Below are 22,605 nucleotides of genomic sequence, written 5' to 3'. Positions count from 1 at the left end.
CAATGCACCGTTTCCCATCCTCACTTGAGAATTGGATGAAGAATCAATCTCCAAGAATATATTTTTATCTCCGGTCATGTGGTTACTACACCCACTATTAAGAAATCACACATCATCTTTTTGTTCCGATGTCGTGTGACAAGCATAAAACATGCTCGCTTCACCTTCTTGCTCTTTGAAAAAATTAGCTTGCTGATTTGTTTTCAACCGGCAATCTTTTTGAACATGTCCAAATTTCTTGCAATTGAAACATTGAGGTTTTCCCCGAAACCAACAATCTTTGTCAACATGGCTACTTCTCTTGCAAATTCCATAATTTTGTTGAGTGGACTCTATATTTCCACTTCTCTCAAAATTATTTCTTCCTTTTCTTCTTCCGCGTCTTCTACCTCTAGAAAATTCACCTTTGGATCGATCAAAACTTGATGCGTATTTTTCTTGATTTTTGGAATTAACATTGAGTTTGGATTGAAAAACACTTTCAATTGTCTTTTTGAAGCGCCTACTCAACCTTTGCTCAAATGCCTTTATGGAACCCATCAATTCTTCAACACTCAAGTTTTCAAGCTCTTTAGTCTCTTCAATAACAGTAACAATAGGGTCATATTTTTCTGGCAAACTAATTAGAATTTTTTCAACAATTCTTTGATTAGAAATATCTTCCCCATAAGTCTTCATTTGATTTACCACCTCTATAAGTTTAGAAAAATAATCTTTCAACAACTCCATTTCTTTCATCTTCATATTTTCAAAATCTCTTCTCAAAGATTGGAGTTTTATAGTTCTTACCTTCGTGCTGCCTCTATACTCCTTCTCGAGGCTATCCCATGCCTCCTTTGCTTTAGAAGCATTGATAATTCTGGGAAAGATTGTATCAGCAACTCTTTGTTGAATCAAGCTTAAAGCTTTTGCATATTTCTTCTTATGATCTTTCAATTGTTGTCTTTGGGCATTCGTCAAAGTTGTTGTATCCTCTGTCTCATCATACTCATCTTCAACATAATTCTATAAATCATATGAGAGAAAAATGGTCTTCATCTTCACATACCAAAAATCATAATTTTCCCCATAAAAAATGGGAAGTGCTGATTGATGGGCACCTTGGTTTTGATTGCCTGTAGTCGCCATCACGATGGATCTTCTTCGGGGTTTGTTTTCCCGTCAATAAGCTTCACGCCCAGTTTGCTTTTGATCGAAATCAAGCTCTGATACCACTTATGTTGGCTGTAGTTTCAACTCACTAAATAATTTATAAGTGAAGAGAAGAGAAGAATAAAGAAATAAATATTTTTCTGTATTGTATTGAATTCTTTGTTGTGTTGATATTCTTAACAACAAATCCCTTACACTATATATACTATTCTCCCATAGACCTTTGATCTTTCCAAGATAATTCTCAACCACACACATGATACATGCACTCACTTGATACATGTATATACTTGATACATGTACCCTCTTGATACATGTACAATAACAATACATGAATAAACCCAAAATGCATAATGAACATGCATGGCATTAATTTATTTTTAACATATCCTTCTTCGATGCCAAGAGAGCTTCGGCAAATATGGATGCGGTAATAAGCTTGAGAACCAATGATTGCCAAGATGGTGTGTTCCTAACTTCCTAGAGCCCATTATTTTTTCCTGCCAAATGTGACACACAAAAGAAATGCAACTGAATCATGGTAGATCGAGTTCATTTGAGGTGATCTGATCTAATTGCTGAGATTGCCGGTTGCATTTTAATACATGTATAATTTTACCACTTCAGGTTCGCTGGTAAGGATTCCGGTGTAATATATAGAATTGGTCTCGCATCACATTACATAACGAAATTGGTTATGAATGCTTTTCGATTTCACACATAAGATCCAAAATGCATCAATACGCAATTTTATACAACATAATCCAATAAATATGATTTTTTAGTGAATTTTTGTAATTTTTATTGAATTTTTTTAAGACCATTTGATTTGATGCAAGTAATGACCTATCTATAATTTTTAATTCATCTTTTTAATTATATATTTTACTAAATTAATGAATAATAATAGGTTTAAACATAAAATTAATGACTATTCAAACCATATATAATATATGAAAAGAGAGAAAAAAAATATATATATCTATGTACAAAAAAATTATAAAGCATAACAAATATATTATATAATGTGTACATACTACATGCATAATTATACTGTAACAATAGACTATAAACTATTGCTGAGAGTTTCAGCTTTATATATTCTCTTGGGAAAAGTTCAAAAACCCCCCCTGAACTATTCAAGAATCAGCAATTAACCCCCTGAACTACTAAAATTGCAATGAAACCCTTAAACTATGCATTTTTGTTGCAGATAGCCCCATCCGTCACTGTTCCGATTGCATCTCAACGTTAAAGTGATCACGTGATGGTCACATGATAGACACTATAATTGTAATGACATTAATGCCCTCGTGACCTTGAAAAGACACTAATGCCCCTTATTTTAAATATTAAATCGATATCCTCTCCATCATATGCTTTTACGCTTTTACTATATAATATATATATATATATATATATATATATATATATATATATATCCTCTTCGTCTCCATCCTCACTGCTTCTCACGCCGCCACCATCACCTCTGGCAGGTGATTGAACTCACGTCTTTCAATCTGCCCCTTTGTCGCCGTGGAAACTATGCTCCAGTGGGTCAATCACAGCAAGTTTTGAGGCCAATTTATTAGGTTTTGGGGATCAACAATAGGATACAAAACATGGTCAGCTTGATGGTGAAATAAAGGCGATGGGAGAGTGTTGGCGTTTCATACCAATCTTTGAGGACCATTTTTGTCAATCAAATTCCGAATGGAATCCTGAATCAAATCCTTCACTAGGTGTTATATATATATATATATATATATATATATATATATAAAACAGAGTGACCCATCATGTACCAAATCACACACTAAATAATATATTTTTTTTTGGGATATTATTTACGAATTAGATTCATCACGTACCAAATCATCCTTGTTTTTTTCTTCCCTACGCCAGCTTTAAGGTGAATTGAGGAAAAACAAAAAAGGAAATAAAAAAGAAGGTTTATTGAGAAAATGATGGAAGAATGTTTGAGATATTGGTGTTGTTCGTTCATGGTGGACATGGTAGCCGTAGAAGAAAAAATAACAACCAACCAGAGGAAGCCGTCGCCGGAGAAGAAAAAACCATTGGAGCATGATATGAAACATTTGTTTTGTTTTGGAAGGTACATGATATGAAACATTCTGATGTGGCACCCTTCTAGTAAAGGGGTAAAGTTTTGACAAGGTTGCCTATACACCACCGCCACCTATCTCTGCAAACCCATAACCATCACCATCACCCCATTCCAAATCCGAAACCAAATAACACATCAAACCCATAATTACTGGTCCACCACCACCTTCAACCAAAACCATCACCGCACTCCACCCAAAACCTCCCTTCTGCCCAACCAATCCACCCTAGCCGGGAAAATGAAATTGATCATGGCTTTACTAAATTTCCCCAAATCATATTCAACCGAAAATAATAATATAAAAAAATCCCCAAATCACGAACTCTGCAACTGTTATGGTTTTTTGCCGTCGTCAAACCCAGAAACGGCGCCGACGAGGAGTTACTGGTGAGACAGTGAAGACGCGTTAGGTGTGGCACGAGGAGTTACTGGTGAGGAGTTACGAGAGACCATCACCATCTGCGTCGTCGACAACACTGGGATGTTAGATCTGCTCTCGTCGTCTACCGCCGTGAAGAGGTCGGCTGTGAAAAGGTCGTCCGGTGAGGACTCGACCATTATGGTCTATCTCTGCCGCATTTTCTTCTGTTCTTTGCGGGACACGTGGGACATGTTGGTGATCTGGAACGCGGACGAGGACGACGGCTGCTTGCCGTCGGTGTCGTCGGTCAATGACGACATGAACGAGGTGGCGCCATAAATGGCCGGCGAGATCGATGTGCTCCCTCCGCACAGAGATATAGTATATATACACACCCACACAGTGAAATAAAGAGAGGGAGAGATGGATGCTAGCCCGTTCGTTTTCTTTCTTTCTTTCTTTCTTTTTCTTTTTCTGAAGATAAGGTTGGCATATTTTGATTGGTTTATAGCATAATTTTCAAAACGACGTAGTTTTAAATAAGGGTAAATTTGTCTTTTAATGTTTCCGAGCAAGTCACCTACCAGAATGCAATAAATCAATAGTTTAAGGGGTTTCTTGCTATAAAATTATAGTTTAGGGAGGTTTTTTGTACTTTATGGGGGTTAGTTGCAAACAGAGGGACTTTTTTTGTACTTTTTCCTGTTCTTTTTTCTCAAACCTTTTAAAATTTATTGGTCAACCTCCATAAAGTTTGATTCACTTAATTATGGACCTACATGGGTGAAAAGGAATTAAAATAATCGGATATCATTTCGGTTATGTGTGTACCAGCTTTCTAATTTAAAGATAATCAGTTTCTAAAGTCAAGTAAGTGCCCATTAATTTTGTTTCAAGTAACTCATAAATTTATTCGATCGGTACCGGTATCCTCTCTTCTAAAAGCATCAGTTTAATTAATTACCCTAAATGCAATCAGTAATACTTAAGAATTGCAACCCACATACTGTGTGCGAAAACGTGTTAGGGCCAGTCACAGTGAGAAGATTGCAGAGAAGTTTTAATGGATCAGCAATCCGCACCAGTACCAGCACTCCCTCCTCACGTGCTCATCTTCCCTTTTCCGGCCCAAGGCCACGTGAGCTCCATGCTCAAGCTGGCCGAGCTTCTGTGTCTTGGCAACCTACACGTGACCATGCTGGTCTCCGAGTATATCCACAGCCGCCTCCTCCGCCACACCCATGTCCATTCCCACTTCGCTCGCTATCCCGGATTTTGTTTCAGGACTATTTCGGATGGCCTTCCTGAGGACCATCCGCGTGCCGGTGAGCGAGTTAGGGAGTTTTTTGCATCTCTGAAGTCCGTCACGAGGCCACTATTAAGAGAAATGATGATAGACACCAATTGCTTCGGTACCGAAACAAGGCGGCCTGTGACGTGCATCATAGCAGACGGGACGATGAGTTTTGCAGGTGATATTGCTATCGAGAGGGAAATTCCGCTTATTTATTTTCGTACTGCCAGTGCTTGCAATTTTTGGGCTCTTTTTTGTTTGCCGGAGCTCATTGAAGCTGATGAAATTCCCTTGAAAGGTACGTTGTTGGTTAGTATATATAAAACACTTTTGGGGTTGTCTTTGATCCAAACACTTTTGAGTTTCTATCTCTAAACTCTATGCATCAAATGTAGATATAAAGATAAATTCCTTAATATTTTTAGTTTAATATATATTTTTTTGTCATCGGAATCCTTCCTTTTGTGATTTATTGTATCACTGTGTCATATCAGGGCCCTTAAACCATCTACGGTGATATCAACATCATATTCCAAATATAGAATTCTATTTTATTTTGCCTTAATTAGTTTTCTCAATAATAACCACACATTATGTCAGTGCTATTATTTGTTCAGGAAATGGCATGGACCTACCAGTAAAAAGTGTACCTGGTATGGAGGATTTTCTCCGGCGACGTGACCTTCCGAGTTTTTGCCGTGTGGACGACGTAAATAATTTGCAAATCTTAAAAGCAGAGAGCAGAAAAACCCTTCAAGCCCAGGCATTGATAAAGAACACTTTTGATGAGCTAGAAGGACCCGTACTCTCTCAAATACGTGCTCACTGTCCCAATCTCTTCTCCATCGGACCACTTCACGCACACCTAAAAGCCAGACTCGCATCAGATCCCATGTTTTCCTCAACCTATTCTAGTAGTTTTTGGGAGGAAGATCAAAGTTGTGTCACGTGGCTTGATTCGCAGCCGTCCAAATCTGTGATCTACGTGAGCTTTGGAAGTATCACAATTGTGACAAGAGACCAACTCATGGAGTTTTGGTATGGTCTGGTGAATTCTGGGCAAAGGTTTTTGTGGGTCATGCGGCCGGACTCCATTGTTGACAAAGATATGGAGTCTCAGATTCCGGTGGAGCTGGTTGAGGGCACGAGGGAGAGAGGGTACATGGTGGATTGGGCCCCACAAGAGGAGGTTCTGGCCCACCCAGCTGTTGGTGGGTTTTTGACTCACAGTGGGTGGAACTCTACTTTGGAAAGCATAGTCTCTGGTGTGCCAATGATTTGTTGGCCTTATTTTGCAGACCAGACAATTAATAGTAGGTTCGTTAGTGAAGTTTGGAAGCTTGGTTTTGACATGAAAGATACGTGTGATCGAGTTACAATTGAGAAGAAGATCATAGATCTGATGAATGTCAAAAAAGATGAGTTTCAAGAACGAGCAAATCAGATGGCAAAGTTAGCAAAACGAGCTGTGAGTAAAGGTGGGTCATCGTATTGTAATTTGGATTATCTGATTAACTACATAGAATCTATGATTAAGTGACCAAGGTGAAGGTTGGAAATGAAAGATTTAGTAGAGGTTGTTGGAATATTCTCAGAAAAATTACAAATAATTAAGTTCCAAATAAGTCACAAATACTATTACTTTTGAGATCTATTTTCAAATAAGTTTATTTATTATTATTATTATTATTTTAAGAATTGCTGTTATAAATTATAATAAAATACCATCATGTATAAAACTCATCCATTTTTTTTTAAAAATATTTTTTGAAAGTAAACTCATCCATTTTTTTTTTAAATATTTTTTGAAAGTAAACTCATCCATTTTTTATTTTAAGTCTCACTATAATTACATAATCAAAAATGACATTATTGGTGAGATTAAATGTTTCATAAATGTATTCTTCTTTCCTGTTCTTGTGGCTTAATCTATCTCAAATATTACAAAGGAATGAAAAGAAAAAGGAAACTTTTCCAAAGCCAAAGATACAGGAACTAAAAAAAGTGAAAATTACCATTACAAAACAAGCCATAAATATTAGCATTAATTACAAGTAGTTTATATTACACACAGTAATCTTGCTCAACAGTTTTTAAAAATATTTTTACAGTTTTATGTTTAGCTAACTTCCGGCCAAAATTGACCTTTATTGAAGCATGTGACTTAGAAACTGAAATTTATGGACAATAATATCCTTTGGAAATTGAAAAGACAACATAGCCCTTTTGTGATCGTGCCTCTTGGTTATATATATAAATCTTTTCCCATGTTTTTTTAGCACCCAATACACATGTAATATTAGTCTGCCGTTCTTCGTCTTCTTCCCTCACACCCATCTCCAGAGTGGAAGTTTATCTTTTATCCATTAAAGAGTAATAGACGGGCAAAGAAAAAAAGGTTAAATAAATTATAAATCTGCCATACTCACTCACAATCATCTATATATATATATATATATATTTTTTTTTTTTTCTTCTTCTTCTTCTTTTTCTTTTTGCGATTCCTTTCTATATGTTGATCTATAAATTTTTGTGGGGACTATTATGATTTTGCTTCCACTGGCAACCACCCATATACAGAGGGAGAGAGGCTACAGATATATATATAACCACATATACAGAGAGAGGCGACAGACACAAATATATTATATATCTATATATATATATATATATTATACTATTATATTCTGAATTTTTGATAGGGAGATGGTGTGTGTATATTCTGAATTTTACATTGAGAGACAGTGGGGTTGATATATATAGAGAGAGAGTGGTTTAGGGATTTTGGGGAAATTAGGTGGCCGGTGTTTGGGTGTGTGTGTGATTGGGTGTTTTGGAAGTGTTGCAAAAAAAAAAAAAATGGAGCTTCATTGGGGCTGTTCGGATCTAGGTTGTTGCATCTTCTGACAAATAATCAAGATTTTTCAATTCAAACCAACGAGCTTCATATACAAATTGTGCCAAAAACGAAGTCCAGTAAGCCAAATAGTAACTAAAAATTAGAGAATTCCAAAATCTTGGTCTGAACAGTAAACTTCAAAGACCAAAAACAGTAAGCTTTGGGGATCAAACCAACAAAATAAGAACAACGACCAACCGGAAAGAGGTTAAGTATAACGATTCGTCAGGCGAAATATTCACAACCAAACCGCATCGATCAAACTGACGACTCGAAAGATTCAAACCATCCGTTCCGGCGAGCTCCGAGCAACAACGTCCATTGAAGCCGGTGAGCTTCAAACTGAAGCTGTTTGAACCCTCTTAACAGGTTAAATTGCCCCTTTTGTAAACTCAACTAATTAGGGTAAAAGGTTTTCATCTTTGCAGCAAGAGAGATCGCTATGGTTTCTCGGGTAAGGTTTCCATCTTTGCAGCAAGAGAGATCGCTATGTTTTTACAGCAAGAGAGATCGCTGTGGTTGCGAGAAGGACTTGCAGAACTCTGCAAAGGTTGATGACGTGTCAAACTTTAAGCGTTTTTTCAGATTACAAGGGGCCAAATCATTTAGTCAACCTTATCTCTTGAAGGTGTGTTGACGAATTTTTATTGGCCCTTGGATTTCACTTTACAACTAAGCAACTTAAGTGACTAATGTTTCAAACTGTGTCGTTTTAATTGAGGGTAATGTTGTCTTTTGACTTTTTCTGCACCCTCTTTGTTAGTTTAGGAGTTAAATTGCAAAACTTCAACAGTTTAAAGGGAGTTTATTGTACTTTTTCCTAAAATAAATAAGGGCACGACGATTGCATATGAATTCACACAACTCATTAATAAAAGGAAAAGGAGAATAGGCAAAGTTCTAAAAACCTCCCAAATAATTAAAAAGTTACAAAATATCCCTGAAGTATTTTTTTTAGACCTTGCCAGTCCTCCATCTCCTGAAACTAACAGTAGATCACTTTCCGGTTGTCAGGGGTACAATTATTAATTTACCCCCACTAATTATTTATTAATAAAAATAAAAAATCAGAGATACGCAAAATACCAACAGTACCCTCAGTACCTTAATTTAAACCCACCATATTAATTATATAGTCACATGCATTTATGTATATTATATAGTATAACTATATATGCATATATATATGTCACTCTTTTTCACATTCCCCACAGATTTCACCATGAGTTTCCTTTCCTTCTTTTATAAATTGCTTATATGATTATGTAATACTAAATTAATTGTTTATAAATTTATATGTGCATACTAAACTAAATTTTTATTGTATTTTTTTCTTTCATAATTAATAATGATTGAGAGTGATATATACATAAATGCTTATATATATATATATATATAAATATGAGTATTTAGGAGCAAATTGTTGGGTGAAAAACTAGAGTTAGTGTCCATGAATTTATTATATATATATATATATATGAGTATTTAGGAGCAAATTGTTGGGTGAAAAACTATGGTCAGTGTTCATTGATTTATTCTCTATGTATACAAATTTTAAAATTACAATTTATTTCATATATGAAAACTATTTACAAGGAGCCCAAAAAGAGCAGGACAAGGCCAAGGCAAAATAGGAGTGCCATAGGTGAAACCAGATTGTCAAGAAACAAAATGTGGACTACAGACTAATCAAATTTGGTCTCAAAAATCAAACTAAGCATAACCAGTAATGTCAACATGCAAAGCACATCCCATATCATAAATACATGTTGGTCAACACAAGCAACACTCCAGCAATCCAATCATACCGACATTCTAGTATTAAAGTATTTCCAAAAAATTGCAGCATTCTATGAAGGGCAACATTAGGTTAGCACCAAACAGACCATAAGAACTTGGCCAAGGTTAATCCACAAGGAACCATGAACATGTGCAATGGAGCAATCCTGTAGGAATAAATGTTGTAGCTCCTCAATTGATTTAATATCCCTGATTTCATAACCACTTTTCAACTTGATAGATGAAAACTTGGCTTTGATGGAACTCTTGATGAGACAAATAATGTGTTGGGCAATAGCTGATTTGTTCTTAAATGCCCTTGAATTATTTTCCTGCCAAATAAAATAAAGGGTTAAATGTAAAAAACTCCCCTGAACTATTGCCATATTACAACTAACCCCCATAAACTACAAAAAACCCCCTTGAACTATCATTTTATTGCAATTTAATCCATTCCGGCATGTGACCTAATCGGAAATAGAAAATGACCAATATAGCCGTTAATAAAACGGTGTAGTATTGGTCATATGCTGAGTTAGCTGAGTGATGTGACAGATTGCAATCTCAACGACGAATAACCAAGCGACAACACTAAGCCTTATCCAGCCTTATCCCTTCGTACTGACCTACCTCGATCTACCATAACCCACCAAAGCCAGTCATTCTCTCAACCACTGCATTCACGCCATTTTCTTCACACTAAGCTCTGATAATATGGGTAACTTAACATTTCTTGCTCAGTTGATCTGGATACGAAGTTTGAAGTGGTATTCCATCAGTAATTCTCTCAACCCTAAATAATTATCAATGTGTTTTATACATCTGTGGAATGATATGACAAATTATTTTAGAAAGAAATGAAAACCTATGTTTGTTGATTTTTTTTTACCCGAATTTGTTTTGTTTTTACTTCTATAAATGAGTTGGGAAGTTCAGTATTGTCCAAACACCTAAATCTATGAAATGCAATTTATCGATTTCACTTTTATACATGATTTATAAAGGTCTCTGTTATGTGTTTCAAAATGGCCGACCAACCCCTTTTATATTGTGGCTTTATATGCTTTGTTCTTTACTGTTGAAAGTTTAAAGGTAGAAAAGTCGCTGTATGTTTTGTTTTGTTTTATTTTATTTTTTATTTTTTATTTTTTGTATTGATTGCATCAAACATTAAATATGATTGGGACCCTATATATTATCTTTTTGTTGTTATATTTTAATTTTGGTCCCTTATATTAATCAAAGTATTATATTTTGTAGTGGTCCTTATTCTATATTCAAAGCTACTACTTGTAGTCAGTTTTCTCTCAATGGTGGTCCCTATATTTACTGGTTTGCCATTTATATGTTTTGTACAGTTTTGTTGTGTATTAAATTTGGTGATTATTAGTGATTGAAGTGTCAAATAATTCTTTGTGATCGCTATTCTTGTTTTATAACTAAATATATATTTGTTTAGTTATATATTTGTTTATTGGTTATTGTAAATTATTATTGTAGATGAATGGCCTTTACAGCATTGAACTTCACTATGGGGGTGTTTTTGAGAAATCACATACTATGACATACCTAGGAGGAAGTATATTTGAATTTGACAATGTAAACCCTGACAAGATGTCACTTATTGTGATTCAAGCTTTTGCTAGCAAGTTGGGATATGGGGTGATTAAAGAAGGTTTTTTTTATAAAGTACCTTATAAGTGGCAAAACTTTAGAGAAGTCAAGTGTGACTTAGATGTTTTTAGACTGTTTTATGATGATGAAGCCCATAGGGTAACCAATAAAATCAGGTTGTACATTGTTGCACCTATGCTAAATAGTGCAGAAAATGAGGATGACTTCATGCAAGGGATTGAAAACTCAGATGAAGTATGGTGGGAGTATGCACTATATGAAATAGATACAATTACTCCTGTTTAATCAGATTATGGTCATATTGATGATTTGGTCAGTCTATGTGGCTCTAATGACAGTGAAGAAATTGATTCATGTTCTGTATACAAAGACTTTTATCGTTTAAGGGATTTGGGGGAAGAGGAACTTGAATTAGGTATGAGGTTTGGTTCAGCTGCAGACTTCAGATTGGCACTTAGAGAATTATGCTTGCAGAAGAAGTTTGATATTAAGTTCAAAAGAAATAATGGAGATAAGGGTGAGTGTAGTGTGTAAGGCTGATTGTGGTTGGAAGATACATGCAAGCAAACCTGATGGTGAGAACTGTTTGGTAGTGAAAACATATGTCTCAGAGCATACAAACTGCCTCTGGTTTAATAATAATGGACAAGTTTTATCTTCCTATTTAGCAACTAAGTACTTAGAACACCTGAGATTGAACCCCAAAATGCCTTTGGATTTACTTAGAACCATTATTGCAGTTGATTTGGACATTGATGTGTCCAAACAGAAAGTGTATAGGGCAAAGAGAAAAGCATTAGAAATGATTGAGGGGAATGAAGCAGACCAGTATGCAAAAATGAGGGATTACTATAGTTTGATTCTTAGAACCAATCCTGACAGTGTTGTTAAGATAGCAGCAGATCCCACTCTTATTGAAAATGTTAGGAGATTTCAGAGAGTTTTTATTTGCTATTCTACAATAAAAATGGGTTTCAAAGAAGGTTGTAGGCCATTAATTGGTGTTGATGGTTGCTTCCTTGAGGGACCACATGGTGGCCATCTTTTGAGTGTTATTTCTACTGATGGAAATAATCAAATGTTCCCAGTTGCATATGGAGTAGTGGAGGCTGAGACAAGGGATTCTTGGGAATGGTTTATGGGAGAACTGATGGATACTGTGGGCCTTACTATGGTATCACATTCAAATCTGATAGACAAAAAGTTAGTATATTTCATATGTTTGCTTAGTAATTTGTTTATACTTTACAATCTTGGAATTTAATTACGTTTTGTTTAAATTATGGTTCTCACTTAGTATGTTTGTTGTTTTGTTTGTAATTCAGGGTTTAGTAGACATATTTGAGAACATCTTGCAAGGGCGTGATCACAAGTATTGTGTGAGACACCTGTATGAAAACTTCAAGCTCAGGTTCAAAGGGCAGCAGTTGAAAATTGAGTTATGGGGGGTTGCTAGGGATTGTACAGAAGCTGATTTTGAACAACATATGAGAAATATTAGGCAAATAAATGTTAAAGCACATGATTGGTTGAGAAAGGTCCCACCTCATTTGTGGTCTATGTCAACCTTCAATTTTACTTCAAAAAATGATGTGGTGATCAATAATATGTGTGAAAGTTGGAACTCAATTATTCTTGAAGCAAGAGACAAACCAATCATGTACATGCTGGAGTGGATTTGGAGGCATCTCATGCTAAGGTTCCAAGTTAAGAGATAGTGGATGGAATCACAACCTAGCTTATTATGTTTAGAAATACAGAAGCAATTGAACAAGGTGAAATAAGCAGCTAAAGTTTGTAAGGTGCATTACGCTGGTGAGAACAAGTATGAGGTTCAATGCTATGGAATTAGTGAGGCTGTGGACCTTAATTATAGAACATGCAGCTGTAGGGTTTGGAGTTTGACTGGTATCCCTTGCAAACATGTTATAGCGTGCATATTTAGCAAGAGAGACCAACCTGAAGCATATGTTGATCAATTCTATCATAAGGAAACTTACTTGAGGTCATATGCTGGGTTAATCATGCCCATTCCTATGAGAAGGTTGATGGAAACAGACCCTATTAACCCATTGCGTCCACCTTACTTTAGAAAACCTACTGGTAGACCAAAGAAGGCTAGAAATAAGAAAAATGATGACCGTAAGAGCTCAACTAAACTTAGTAGGTCTAAGGAAAGTCTGAAATGCTCAAACTGTAAGGAGAATGGTCATAATTCAAGAACTTGTATGTTACCTAAAGCATTGGTCATTGAAAAACCTCCACCAAGAAGGGGAGGTAGACCATCAATTCTTGGCAGAGGAAGAGGAAGAACAAGGGGAGAAGTGGCTGGTATTGGTGATGGTGAAGTGACAGTAAGGGGAAGAGGTAGAGGAAGACCAAGAAAGGGTAGATGAAGTGAAGTTCCAAGTATGGTACCTTCAAATCAAGAGGTAAAGCTACTTAATAATCATAAAACATATCTTAATGTCAATTTTTTTTTTCTTTTTTCTTGGGATTGCATTTACTTCACTATTACTATTGACTTTCAAGTTTTAGGTTCAAAATATAAGAATGTCCCGGCTAGAATCAACTCAAGCATCATCTTCTAGGTATTACAATTTTTGTTGTGTTGAAGTGGATAATGATTTTTTTAGAAATTACAACAAATTCCCATGTATTGACAGGTTAATGATGGATGGGATTGTGTATGCATGTTGGTAATTCTGATGGTTACAGCTTTTGGTGCTATTTTATTTATTTATTTATTTAATTTATTTATTTATTTATTTTTTTTCCTGATGTTGATGGTTCCCTTGCTGTTGGAGGTGGTTTTTTGGCTGATATTGATGGTTCCCAGTTGCTGTTGGAGGTTGTTTTTTTTGCTGATATTGATGGTTCCCAGTTGCTGTTGGAGGTTGTTTTTTTGCTGATGTTGATGGTTCCCCGTTGCTGTGGGAGGTTCCTTTTTTTGCTGGTGTTGATGGTTCCTAGTTACTGTTGGAGGTTGTTTTTTTTGCTGGTGTTGATGTTTCTAAGTTGCTATTGAAGCTTACTTTTTTGGCTTTTGTTGATGCTTTCCTGTTACTGAAAATCTTAACAATTTAGAGATGGGATTAGATCAGTATCTATGAAATTAACTTAGTAATGTTATCAAGTTTCTCTTGTTGCTACTGCTACTATGACTGAAGAACTTATTTGTTATTTTGTTCACTGCAACATTATGGTTGTTAAGTGCTGTGTTATGTGATCTTAAGAATTTTATTTAACTCAAGTGGTGCAGGCTATTGTTTGGGATGTAATTACATATCTGAATATTACTCTTGTTGATTTTTTGATAATTTTTGGAGGTTAAAATATTTCTTCTGAAGTGGAAGTTACATTTGTTTGGATTGATTTTTGTAGTGTCCCTTGAGGGAAAAGACAGTAATTTCCAGGTTCAGGTTTTGAAGTTCACGATTTTGTTCCATTTTGGGAAAGTAATTTGAGAGTTTTAAGACAGGTGCAGTCTTGTAAGCAGATTTGTTTGCTGTCAAAATTGTTCTTTCTCTCAAGTTTTTTTTTCTGGTTCTTTGCAGTTTGACAGCAGACTTGTTGTTGAGGATTGTTTGTGTTGTGTTGACAGTTTTGTTTGTCTTGAAATTCAAGTCTCATTTTTCTGTTTGGTTTGTAGCATTTCAGAGTAAGTGTTGACAGCATTTGTCGAGAGGGCTGTGGGTTGACAGAATGGTTGAGGTTTGGAGAAGCTGAAGTTTTGGTTTTTTCCTTGGGGTTCTTAGCTAGATCAAGTAGAGCAGGGCAGATTGGATTGTTTCTTTTGTTGCTCTTGTATTGTTTGTTATGCTTTGTTTCTCTAAGGTTATGTCATTTTTTTGGTGGTATTTGGATTTAGTTCAATTGCCGCATTTATATTGGAGTTTATTCTCCTATAGTAATTGTACTCTTTGAAAAATTTTATAAAAAAATCCCATTCAGGAAAAAAAAAATGTTGTGGTTAATTATTATGTTAAATATTCTCTTATTTAAGTATGTTTAGTGGAAGTGATCTGTGCACTGCAATGCATTCATTCAACAACCAACTTTGGGAAGCAATTTGTCCATTCATTCTCTTATTTAATTATTTTGTCCATTCCATAAACAGAACAAAAAGGAAGCAATTTGTAGCCATATACATCAAAGGAAATTAATAACATAACAACCAATTAAGAACAAAAGGAAAATAATTTTCATTATGCATCAAAATATTACAAGAACTTGAAGACCCTGAACAAAAGTTACAACACAACCCAGCTCCTAAAATAGACCCTTCAATACACAACCTTAACTTCCACAACACCACCTTCAACACACAAGCTAAACTCCCCAAACAGAAAATTCACTTTAACAAAATGGAAACAATTAGAATTACAACTAATAACCCAAACAAATACAAGCTTGCAACAAACATTAACTTGGCAAATGAATTGATGTCAGTCTTAGGTGCTAGACGAGGAATTAGATGTGCTTCATCTTCATTTGCTGTAGTAGTTATTGGATTATTCCACCATACAAAAAAATTACAGACTTCATCCTTGCACTTGAAATAAAGCTTTCCAGGATTGTCTCTTGACTCGGAAATGAATACGCCTGCCCTTTCGTCACAAAAACATTTTTTGTTTCGAAAGGGACCCCTTCGATGGGAAGTACGAGTCGATGATACAAAACTCATTCTCTGCAAATAATATCACATAAATATAAAATTTATGCCTCAATACATACATACATATATATATATAGACAATCATAAACACACACAGACACACACAGACACACACACACGCGCACACACACACACATATATATACTGAACATTCATAGCCCAAGCAATTTCTGGATTTTTCCGAAAACGAAGGCCACACATGAACATTCACAGAAATAAAAAGATGAATACAAACTCTTACTAAGAACTTAATCGATGTTTCCAAAGATGAGGCGAGAGATAAAGCTTGATTGGTTTTGAGAACACAGGTTTAGTCAATCTAGGGCGAGCAAATTTCTTGATTTCGAAGACGAAGGGCACCGCCACAGATGAACATTTACAGAAATAAAGAGATGAATACAAACCCTTACCAAGAACTTGATCGATGTTTCCGAAGACGAAGGCCACAGATGAAGCTTGATTGATTTTGGGAAGAAAGGTTCGATTAATCTAGGGCAAACAAATTTCTCGATTTTTATCAGAAGGCTGTGTTCGGTTATAACGGTATACGCTGATATAGGCTGATATATGACCGTTTGGTTATAACAGTAACAAGTAAGGGTATTTTTGTCCTTTTATGTGAATAAGGGTATTCTGGTCTTTTATTTTACAAATTTGCATCACGTGATGGCACATGCCATTTTTAACGCTCAAAGCTGCCGGATTCCTGCCGGATGGAGTCATTTGCAACAAAATTGAATACTTCAGGGGGTTAGTTGCAACTTTTGTAATTCAGGGGGGTTAGTTGCAGATATGGCAATAGTTCAGGGGTTTTTTTTTGCATTTAACCCTAAAATAAATTGCAATAGGAGCAACTTGTGGTGCAGATGAGTCCATGCTTTGGGATGTGATTATTTACCATAAAAGATGATCCCAACTAAATAACAAAGAGGGAGATTAAAATACTTCATAGTGTGACATAATGAGAACCCTTTTAAGGCACAGTAACCATTCAATCAAATCAGACACAATTGATGGAGGTGAAAGGGAATTTAATTGTGAAATGAATGACTGAAAATAAAAGAAATAGACCCTGTTGAAAAGGGTATTTTTTCGAGCAAAATTTTTTATTAATTAGACTTGCACCTATAATCATGTATATCTAATTGCTAGTACTAAACATTAGAAGATAAATAATATAGTGTTCATTGTTTCATATTTGAACTTAAAATTTCAATTTTGTTCAAAATTCAAAAGATAGGATAATATCTCAAAAGAGTACAAAGTAACCTTAGAATTAAAAGGGTAGATTTGGTGATTACAATCACTCAGGGCTCGTTTGGCTAATATTTTTACTTCATGTTTTTTGGTTTTGCGATTGTATTATAGCAAAGCAAAACTACGAAACATGTTTGGTAATGTTTGTTGTCATTTGAATAGTACTGAAACGCTTCCAAAATTGAGGACAAAATCGGAAGCATTAAAATGATACTTTTGTTTGCTTACATTTTTAACTAGCCATTCAAAATTTCAAACTTGTAATACTTTTTCCAAAACATACTTTCATACTTTTGCTATGAGATATATATTTTATAATTGGCTAATTTCGTTATCAAAACAAGTCCGATCGAGTTGTAATTTTTCAGTTTAAAATTTCAAGATGAAGATCGGATGTGGATTTGAAGAAGTTCAAGTGTTCATGGTTTACTATACTCCGGGATGAAGAGAACAATGCTTTAGGAAGTTTTGTGAGTTAATGAGAACACTTATGAAGTTTTAGGAAGTTTTTAGGGAGAAAATACTTTTTGCCCAAGTTGAACTGGTTCAACAATTAAGGGAACAAGTCCAAACATATGAGGGAACAAGTTTGAGAATTAAGGGAACAACAGAGCGAGAGAGGAAAGTGTTGTGCGCAAATAGGTTGTTACCACATGGAAGTCGATTTTTGTCGGGTATATATCTGTCGTCATAAAAAGCATTTCCCTTTTTTTACTAGCTCAAGAGGGTTTTTAAAACTTTTGCCAACAAAATAAAATGTATTACCTAAGACATGAAAGCATGATCAAACTTCACTAATTTATAAATCAAATGAGTTAATTGGGTGCTTCTTTTCTAAAAGTACTGATAGTCAGGCCAACTAATTAGGTTTATTTTTTAAAGTGAAACAATTAATACCATTAATAACGTGCAGTGAAGCTTAAAATGAGATTTCACTTCGTCATCAATAACCATATTTATTTCACTTTGACAAATAAATTTAACTAATAAATATGAATATCTATTTGAACAGTTGGTTACCACCTTAGAAATTAAAATGTATTGCTAAGTTTTATACTCTTAATGAATAATTTAAACTAGAAATGCATATATAATTTGAGAAATTATAAAATTTTGGTATCAGAGACTTGAAAAACAAGATTTATTTTATATTAAACCAAATATCCGATCGTTAATTTAATATAACACTTTATTTTGTTGAAGTTTCTTAAATAATAATTTGTAAGAAAAAAAATATATATTAAATGATGCGTGCATGAGAGGTAGATCTACTTAGATCACCGACAAGGGTCCTCATCAAAAATCAAATGAGATCAAAGACAAAGTTCACCAACCTGAAAATAAATAATTAAATAAAACCTAAAGCATAAAAAATAAACCTAAAAAAAACTTTTGTTTCCATGTCATCTAGTGGGACCATGCAATATTGTCGGAGAGTGATATATGAAGAGGCAAAGCTTTTCTACAGCTATGCTTTGAATTACAAGTTTGGATCTGAAGTGAATCACATTGAGAAGATTGAAGGATCCAAAGAAAAAAAAAAGGGAAAGTACATGGATCACCAATCAGCAGCACCACTCCCTCCTCACGTGCTTGTCTTCCCGTTGCCGGCTCAAAGCCACTTGAGCTCCATGCTCAAGCTTTCCGAGCTTCTCTGTATTGGCAACCTCCATGTGACCATGCTCGTCTCTGAGTTTAGCCACAGCCGCCTCCTCCACCATACTGATGTCCATTCCCACTTCACTCGCTATCCCGGATTTTGTTTCAGGACTATTCCGGATGGCCTTCCTGAGGACCATCCGCGTGCCGGTGAAAGAATTATGGAGATGTTTTCGTCTATGAAGTCCGTCACGGCCCTACTATTCAGGGAGATGATGATATCGACTAATTATTTGAGTTCGAAAGCAAGGCGGCCTCTGACATGCATCATAGCAGACGGGGTTCTGAGTTTTGCTGGTGATTTTGCTATTCAGAGCGGAATTTCACTCATTTATTTTCGTACTGCCAGTGCTTGCTCATCTTGGGCTAATTTTTGTATGCCTCAACTCATTGAGGCTGAAGAAATTCCCTTGAAAGGTATGTTAAATTTCTGCCACAATTGTTTGGTCAATGAGGACATGGTTTCAATTTTGTTAAGCAGGGTAGGTCGATTCAGTTGTGTTTTTTTTTTTTTTTTTGAGTTGTCCATGTCTGAAATTTTGGTTCACAGTTACATGAGGCCTGTTTCATGAGTTTAATTAGTTTTTTATAAATAAATAATAATAAAAAAAGACCATCAGTGTGTTTGGTTCAATTATTTATTTATTTATTTAAAAAGTGAGTTCTCACGAACTTAAAAAAATAAATTTGTTTTTAAAAATTATAAAATAATTTATTTTATTTTTTCATTTTTTTAAAAAAGGAACTTAATCAAAGATGACTATTAATATATTTTCAGGAAATGGCATGGACCTAATGGTGAAGAACGTACCGGGCATGGAGGGCCTTCTCCGACGACGTGACCTTCCGGGCTTTTGCCGTGTTGATGAAGTCAATGATCCGCTTTTGCATTTCATCAAAACAGAGACTGGACAAACCCCTCGAGCCCAAGCATTAATAAAGAACACCTTTGATGAGCTAGACGGACCAATACTCTCTCAAATACGTACTCGCTGTCCCAATCTCTTCTCCATCGGACCACTTCACGCACACCTAAAATACAGACTCATAGCAGAGACCAACTGTTCCTCAACCTCTTCAGGTAGTTTCTGGGAGGAAGACCGAAGCTGCGTGACATGGCTCGATTCCCAGCCGTCCAAATCTGTGATCTACGTGAGCTTTGGAAGTATCACTGTTGTGACAAGAGACCAACTCATGGAGTTTTGGTATGGTCTGGTGAATAGTGGGCAACGGTTCTTGTGGGTCATGCGGCCGGACTCTATTGTCGGAAAAGATGGGGAGAGTGAGATTGTGGTAGAGCTTGTGGAGGGCACGAGGGAGAGGGGGTACATGGTGGGATGGGCCGCACAGGAGGAGGTTCTGGCCCACCCTGCTGTTGGTAGGTTTTTAACTCATAGTGGGTGGAACTCTACTCTAGAGAGCATAGTGTCGGGTGTGCCAATGATTTGTTGGCCTAACATTGCTGACCAGATGATTAATAGTAGGTTCGTTGATGAAGTTTGGAAACTTGGTTTGGATATGAAAGATACGTGTGATCGAGTCATAGTTGAGAAGATGGTTAGAGATTTGATGGATGTTAGGAAAGATGAGTTTCAAAAACGAGCGAATCAGATGGCAAAGTTGGCGAAAAGAGCTGTGAGTGAAGGTGGGTCGTCGTACTGTAATTTAGATCGTCTAATAAAGTATATAAAATCAATGGTTGAGTGATCAAGGTGAGTGAAAAAAGACTACGTACAATACTCCTAAGCTACTTACACACGGTACCTCTACCATGGCCATTGTAGACTTTCTCAATGTGAGGGTTGGATATGAAAGAGTGAAGATTGTTGAGTATACTTTTTACATGAAGGGGTATTTGTGATTTTTCTCATGATGTACACATAAGTTTCATACTTATATCCACGGTGTCATACATTGTTAAAGTATTACAAATTCACTAATAAAAAAAAGATAGAAACTAGTCTAGAATGTAGCACCTTTGAGTTAATATGATCCGAGAGTATTTACAAAAGAATAATCCTCTCAAGAGAATCACCTCACATGGTTTGTGAGTTCCCCAAATTAATTACTGGATTGAAATATAATCTCTCTCTCCGGGGAAATATAATCTCTCTCCGGTCGCAGTTTTTCAAATAGAATATTTTTTCTAAGAATAGAAGGAGTATTAAATAATTCATTTAATTTTCTATTAATTTCAAAAAATAGTTTCAATCCACCAATTAACTATAAAGATTAGGTCATAACTCTTGTCATAAAAGAGCTCTCTTAACAACATTACTCTTGAAGTGAAGCTCGGCAGTGATCGAATGATTCCATCTTGGCGATGGACTTCAAGGCTTAGGCTTCTAGCAGTTGTAGTTCTGGTAGTAACGAGCGTTCTCCGACAACGAGAAGAATAGCGAGGCCAAGGGTTCAACAGTGGCAGCTTGAATGAAGGTCATTCACCATGAACACCGGCGAGTTATGAAAAAAGGGAAAAATTCACTGCAAAAATATTAAAGGAGAGAGAAATAAGATTTCAAACTTACTTAAAAAAATATAAAGTAGAAAGTTAGCAGCCAGTAGACTGCTAACGCGTAGCGACTGTGACCTCTTTATTTATATATACGCGTTGTATGTGTGGGAGAGAGAATTGTGTACAAGCTCTTATAAGTAATTTTAGTTTTTACTTATTTTTTATTATTTTTGTAAACAGAATCTTGAGGGGTATTTTTGTGCTTTTGCCTATCCCACCTTATTTACCTAACAATAAATTCTTGTTTGTTCAAAAAAAAAAATTATAGCACTAGGTGTTGTTTGATAGCACTAGGTGTTGTTTGATAAAATTAAAAATTTTAAGGCCTGAATTAAAAATTTTAAGGATTGAATTTTTTTTTTAATTAGTAATTAAAAAATAAATTTGTTTTGATATTTTTTTGAATTTTCAGTTTTCAGCATTCAGTGACAAGTGATGTTCTAATTATTTAAAATTTTATTCTATTTTAAATAATACTTATCATTTTCAGTAGTATTCAAATTTTGCTATCAAATACACTTAATTGAATAAGCGCTTAATTTATTCTTAATCCATTCAAAAGTAAACGTCAAATTAAATAATCAACTAGTTTTCACACTTCACCCAAATGATAGCACCAAGTAAGAGCATCTCCAATGCTCTTTTATTTTGAGCTCTCAAATTTATAATTTGAGAGATGGGTAAAAAAAACTACTCCAATGGCCTTTCATTTGGCCTCTCAAAATTTGAAAATCTCAAAATTTCTCTCAAATGTAAGAACTGCCAAATTTTTTTGGCAGCTCTCTAACACCAACCACACACACACACACACACACACACACATATAATTTCAACCCAAATTCGTATATATATATATTTTAAAAAGATCATAAAAAATTTCACCAAATAGGATTTAGTTTGCAAAACAAGAATTATAGACTTTGATTAGTTGATTTAGAAAAATAATTAAAACAAAACCCATACATACAATTTAGCAGTTGCAGAGAGAGAGAGGCGAAGTTTGAGAGTTGAGAGAGCGGCTGAAGCTTACGAATGGCGTACCCGAACTGGAACAGCAGACGATGTAAACTGAAAGATATGGGTTTTTAAACAATCTGAAATGATATGCCGATATGGGTTTTGATCTTTTGATTCTTGCAGACAAATAGATAAACTGAATTATATGGGTTTCAACTTCTGATTCTTGTAGATTTTCTAGTTTACAGTTGCAGAGAGAGAGATAGAGAGAGGGGGGGAGTTCAGAGTTGA

The 22,605-nt window shown here is 35.4% G+C and overlaps 2 protein-coding genes across 2 annotated transcripts; both read left to right on the top strand.

Annotated features, from left to right (window-relative positions):
• The first annotated feature begins 4,704 nt into the window (after window positions 1-4,704).
• On the top strand, window positions 4,705-6,475 carry LOC132314367 (7-deoxyloganetic acid glucosyl transferase-like). Its single transcript, XM_059813242.1, has 2 exons — window positions 4,705-5,233; window positions 5,553-6,475. The coding sequence occupies exons 1-2, from the start codon at window positions 4,705-4,707 to the stop codon at window positions 6,473-6,475; spliced, it is 1,452 nt and encodes a 483-aa protein (XP_059669225.1).
• An 11,920-nt stretch (window positions 6,476-18,395) lies between these two features.
• On the top strand, window positions 18,396-20,715 carry LOC132314933 (7-deoxyloganetic acid glucosyl transferase-like). The gene is made up of 2 exons (XM_059813704.1): window positions 18,396-19,259; window positions 19,621-20,715. Exons 1-2 carry the CDS (start codon window positions 18,584-18,586, stop codon window positions 20,547-20,549), a joined length of 1,605 nt encoding a protein of 534 aa, XP_059669687.1. The 5' UTR covers window positions 18,396-18,583; the 3' UTR covers window positions 20,550-20,715.
• The last annotated feature ends 1,890 nt before the right edge of the window (window positions 20,716-22,605 follow it).

The sequence above is a fragment of the Cornus florida genome, unplaced genomic scaffold, assembly GCF_030987335.1.
Source record: "Cornus florida cultivar Cherokee Brave unplaced genomic scaffold, ASM3098733v1 CherokeeBrave_3.0.0_Hap2_Chr06, whole genome shotgun sequence".
In the NCBI taxonomy this organism is placed as follows: domain Eukaryota; kingdom Viridiplantae; phylum Streptophyta; class Magnoliopsida; order Cornales; family Cornaceae; genus Cornus; species Cornus florida.
This window is presented reverse-complemented; position numbering and strand designations above follow the sequence as displayed.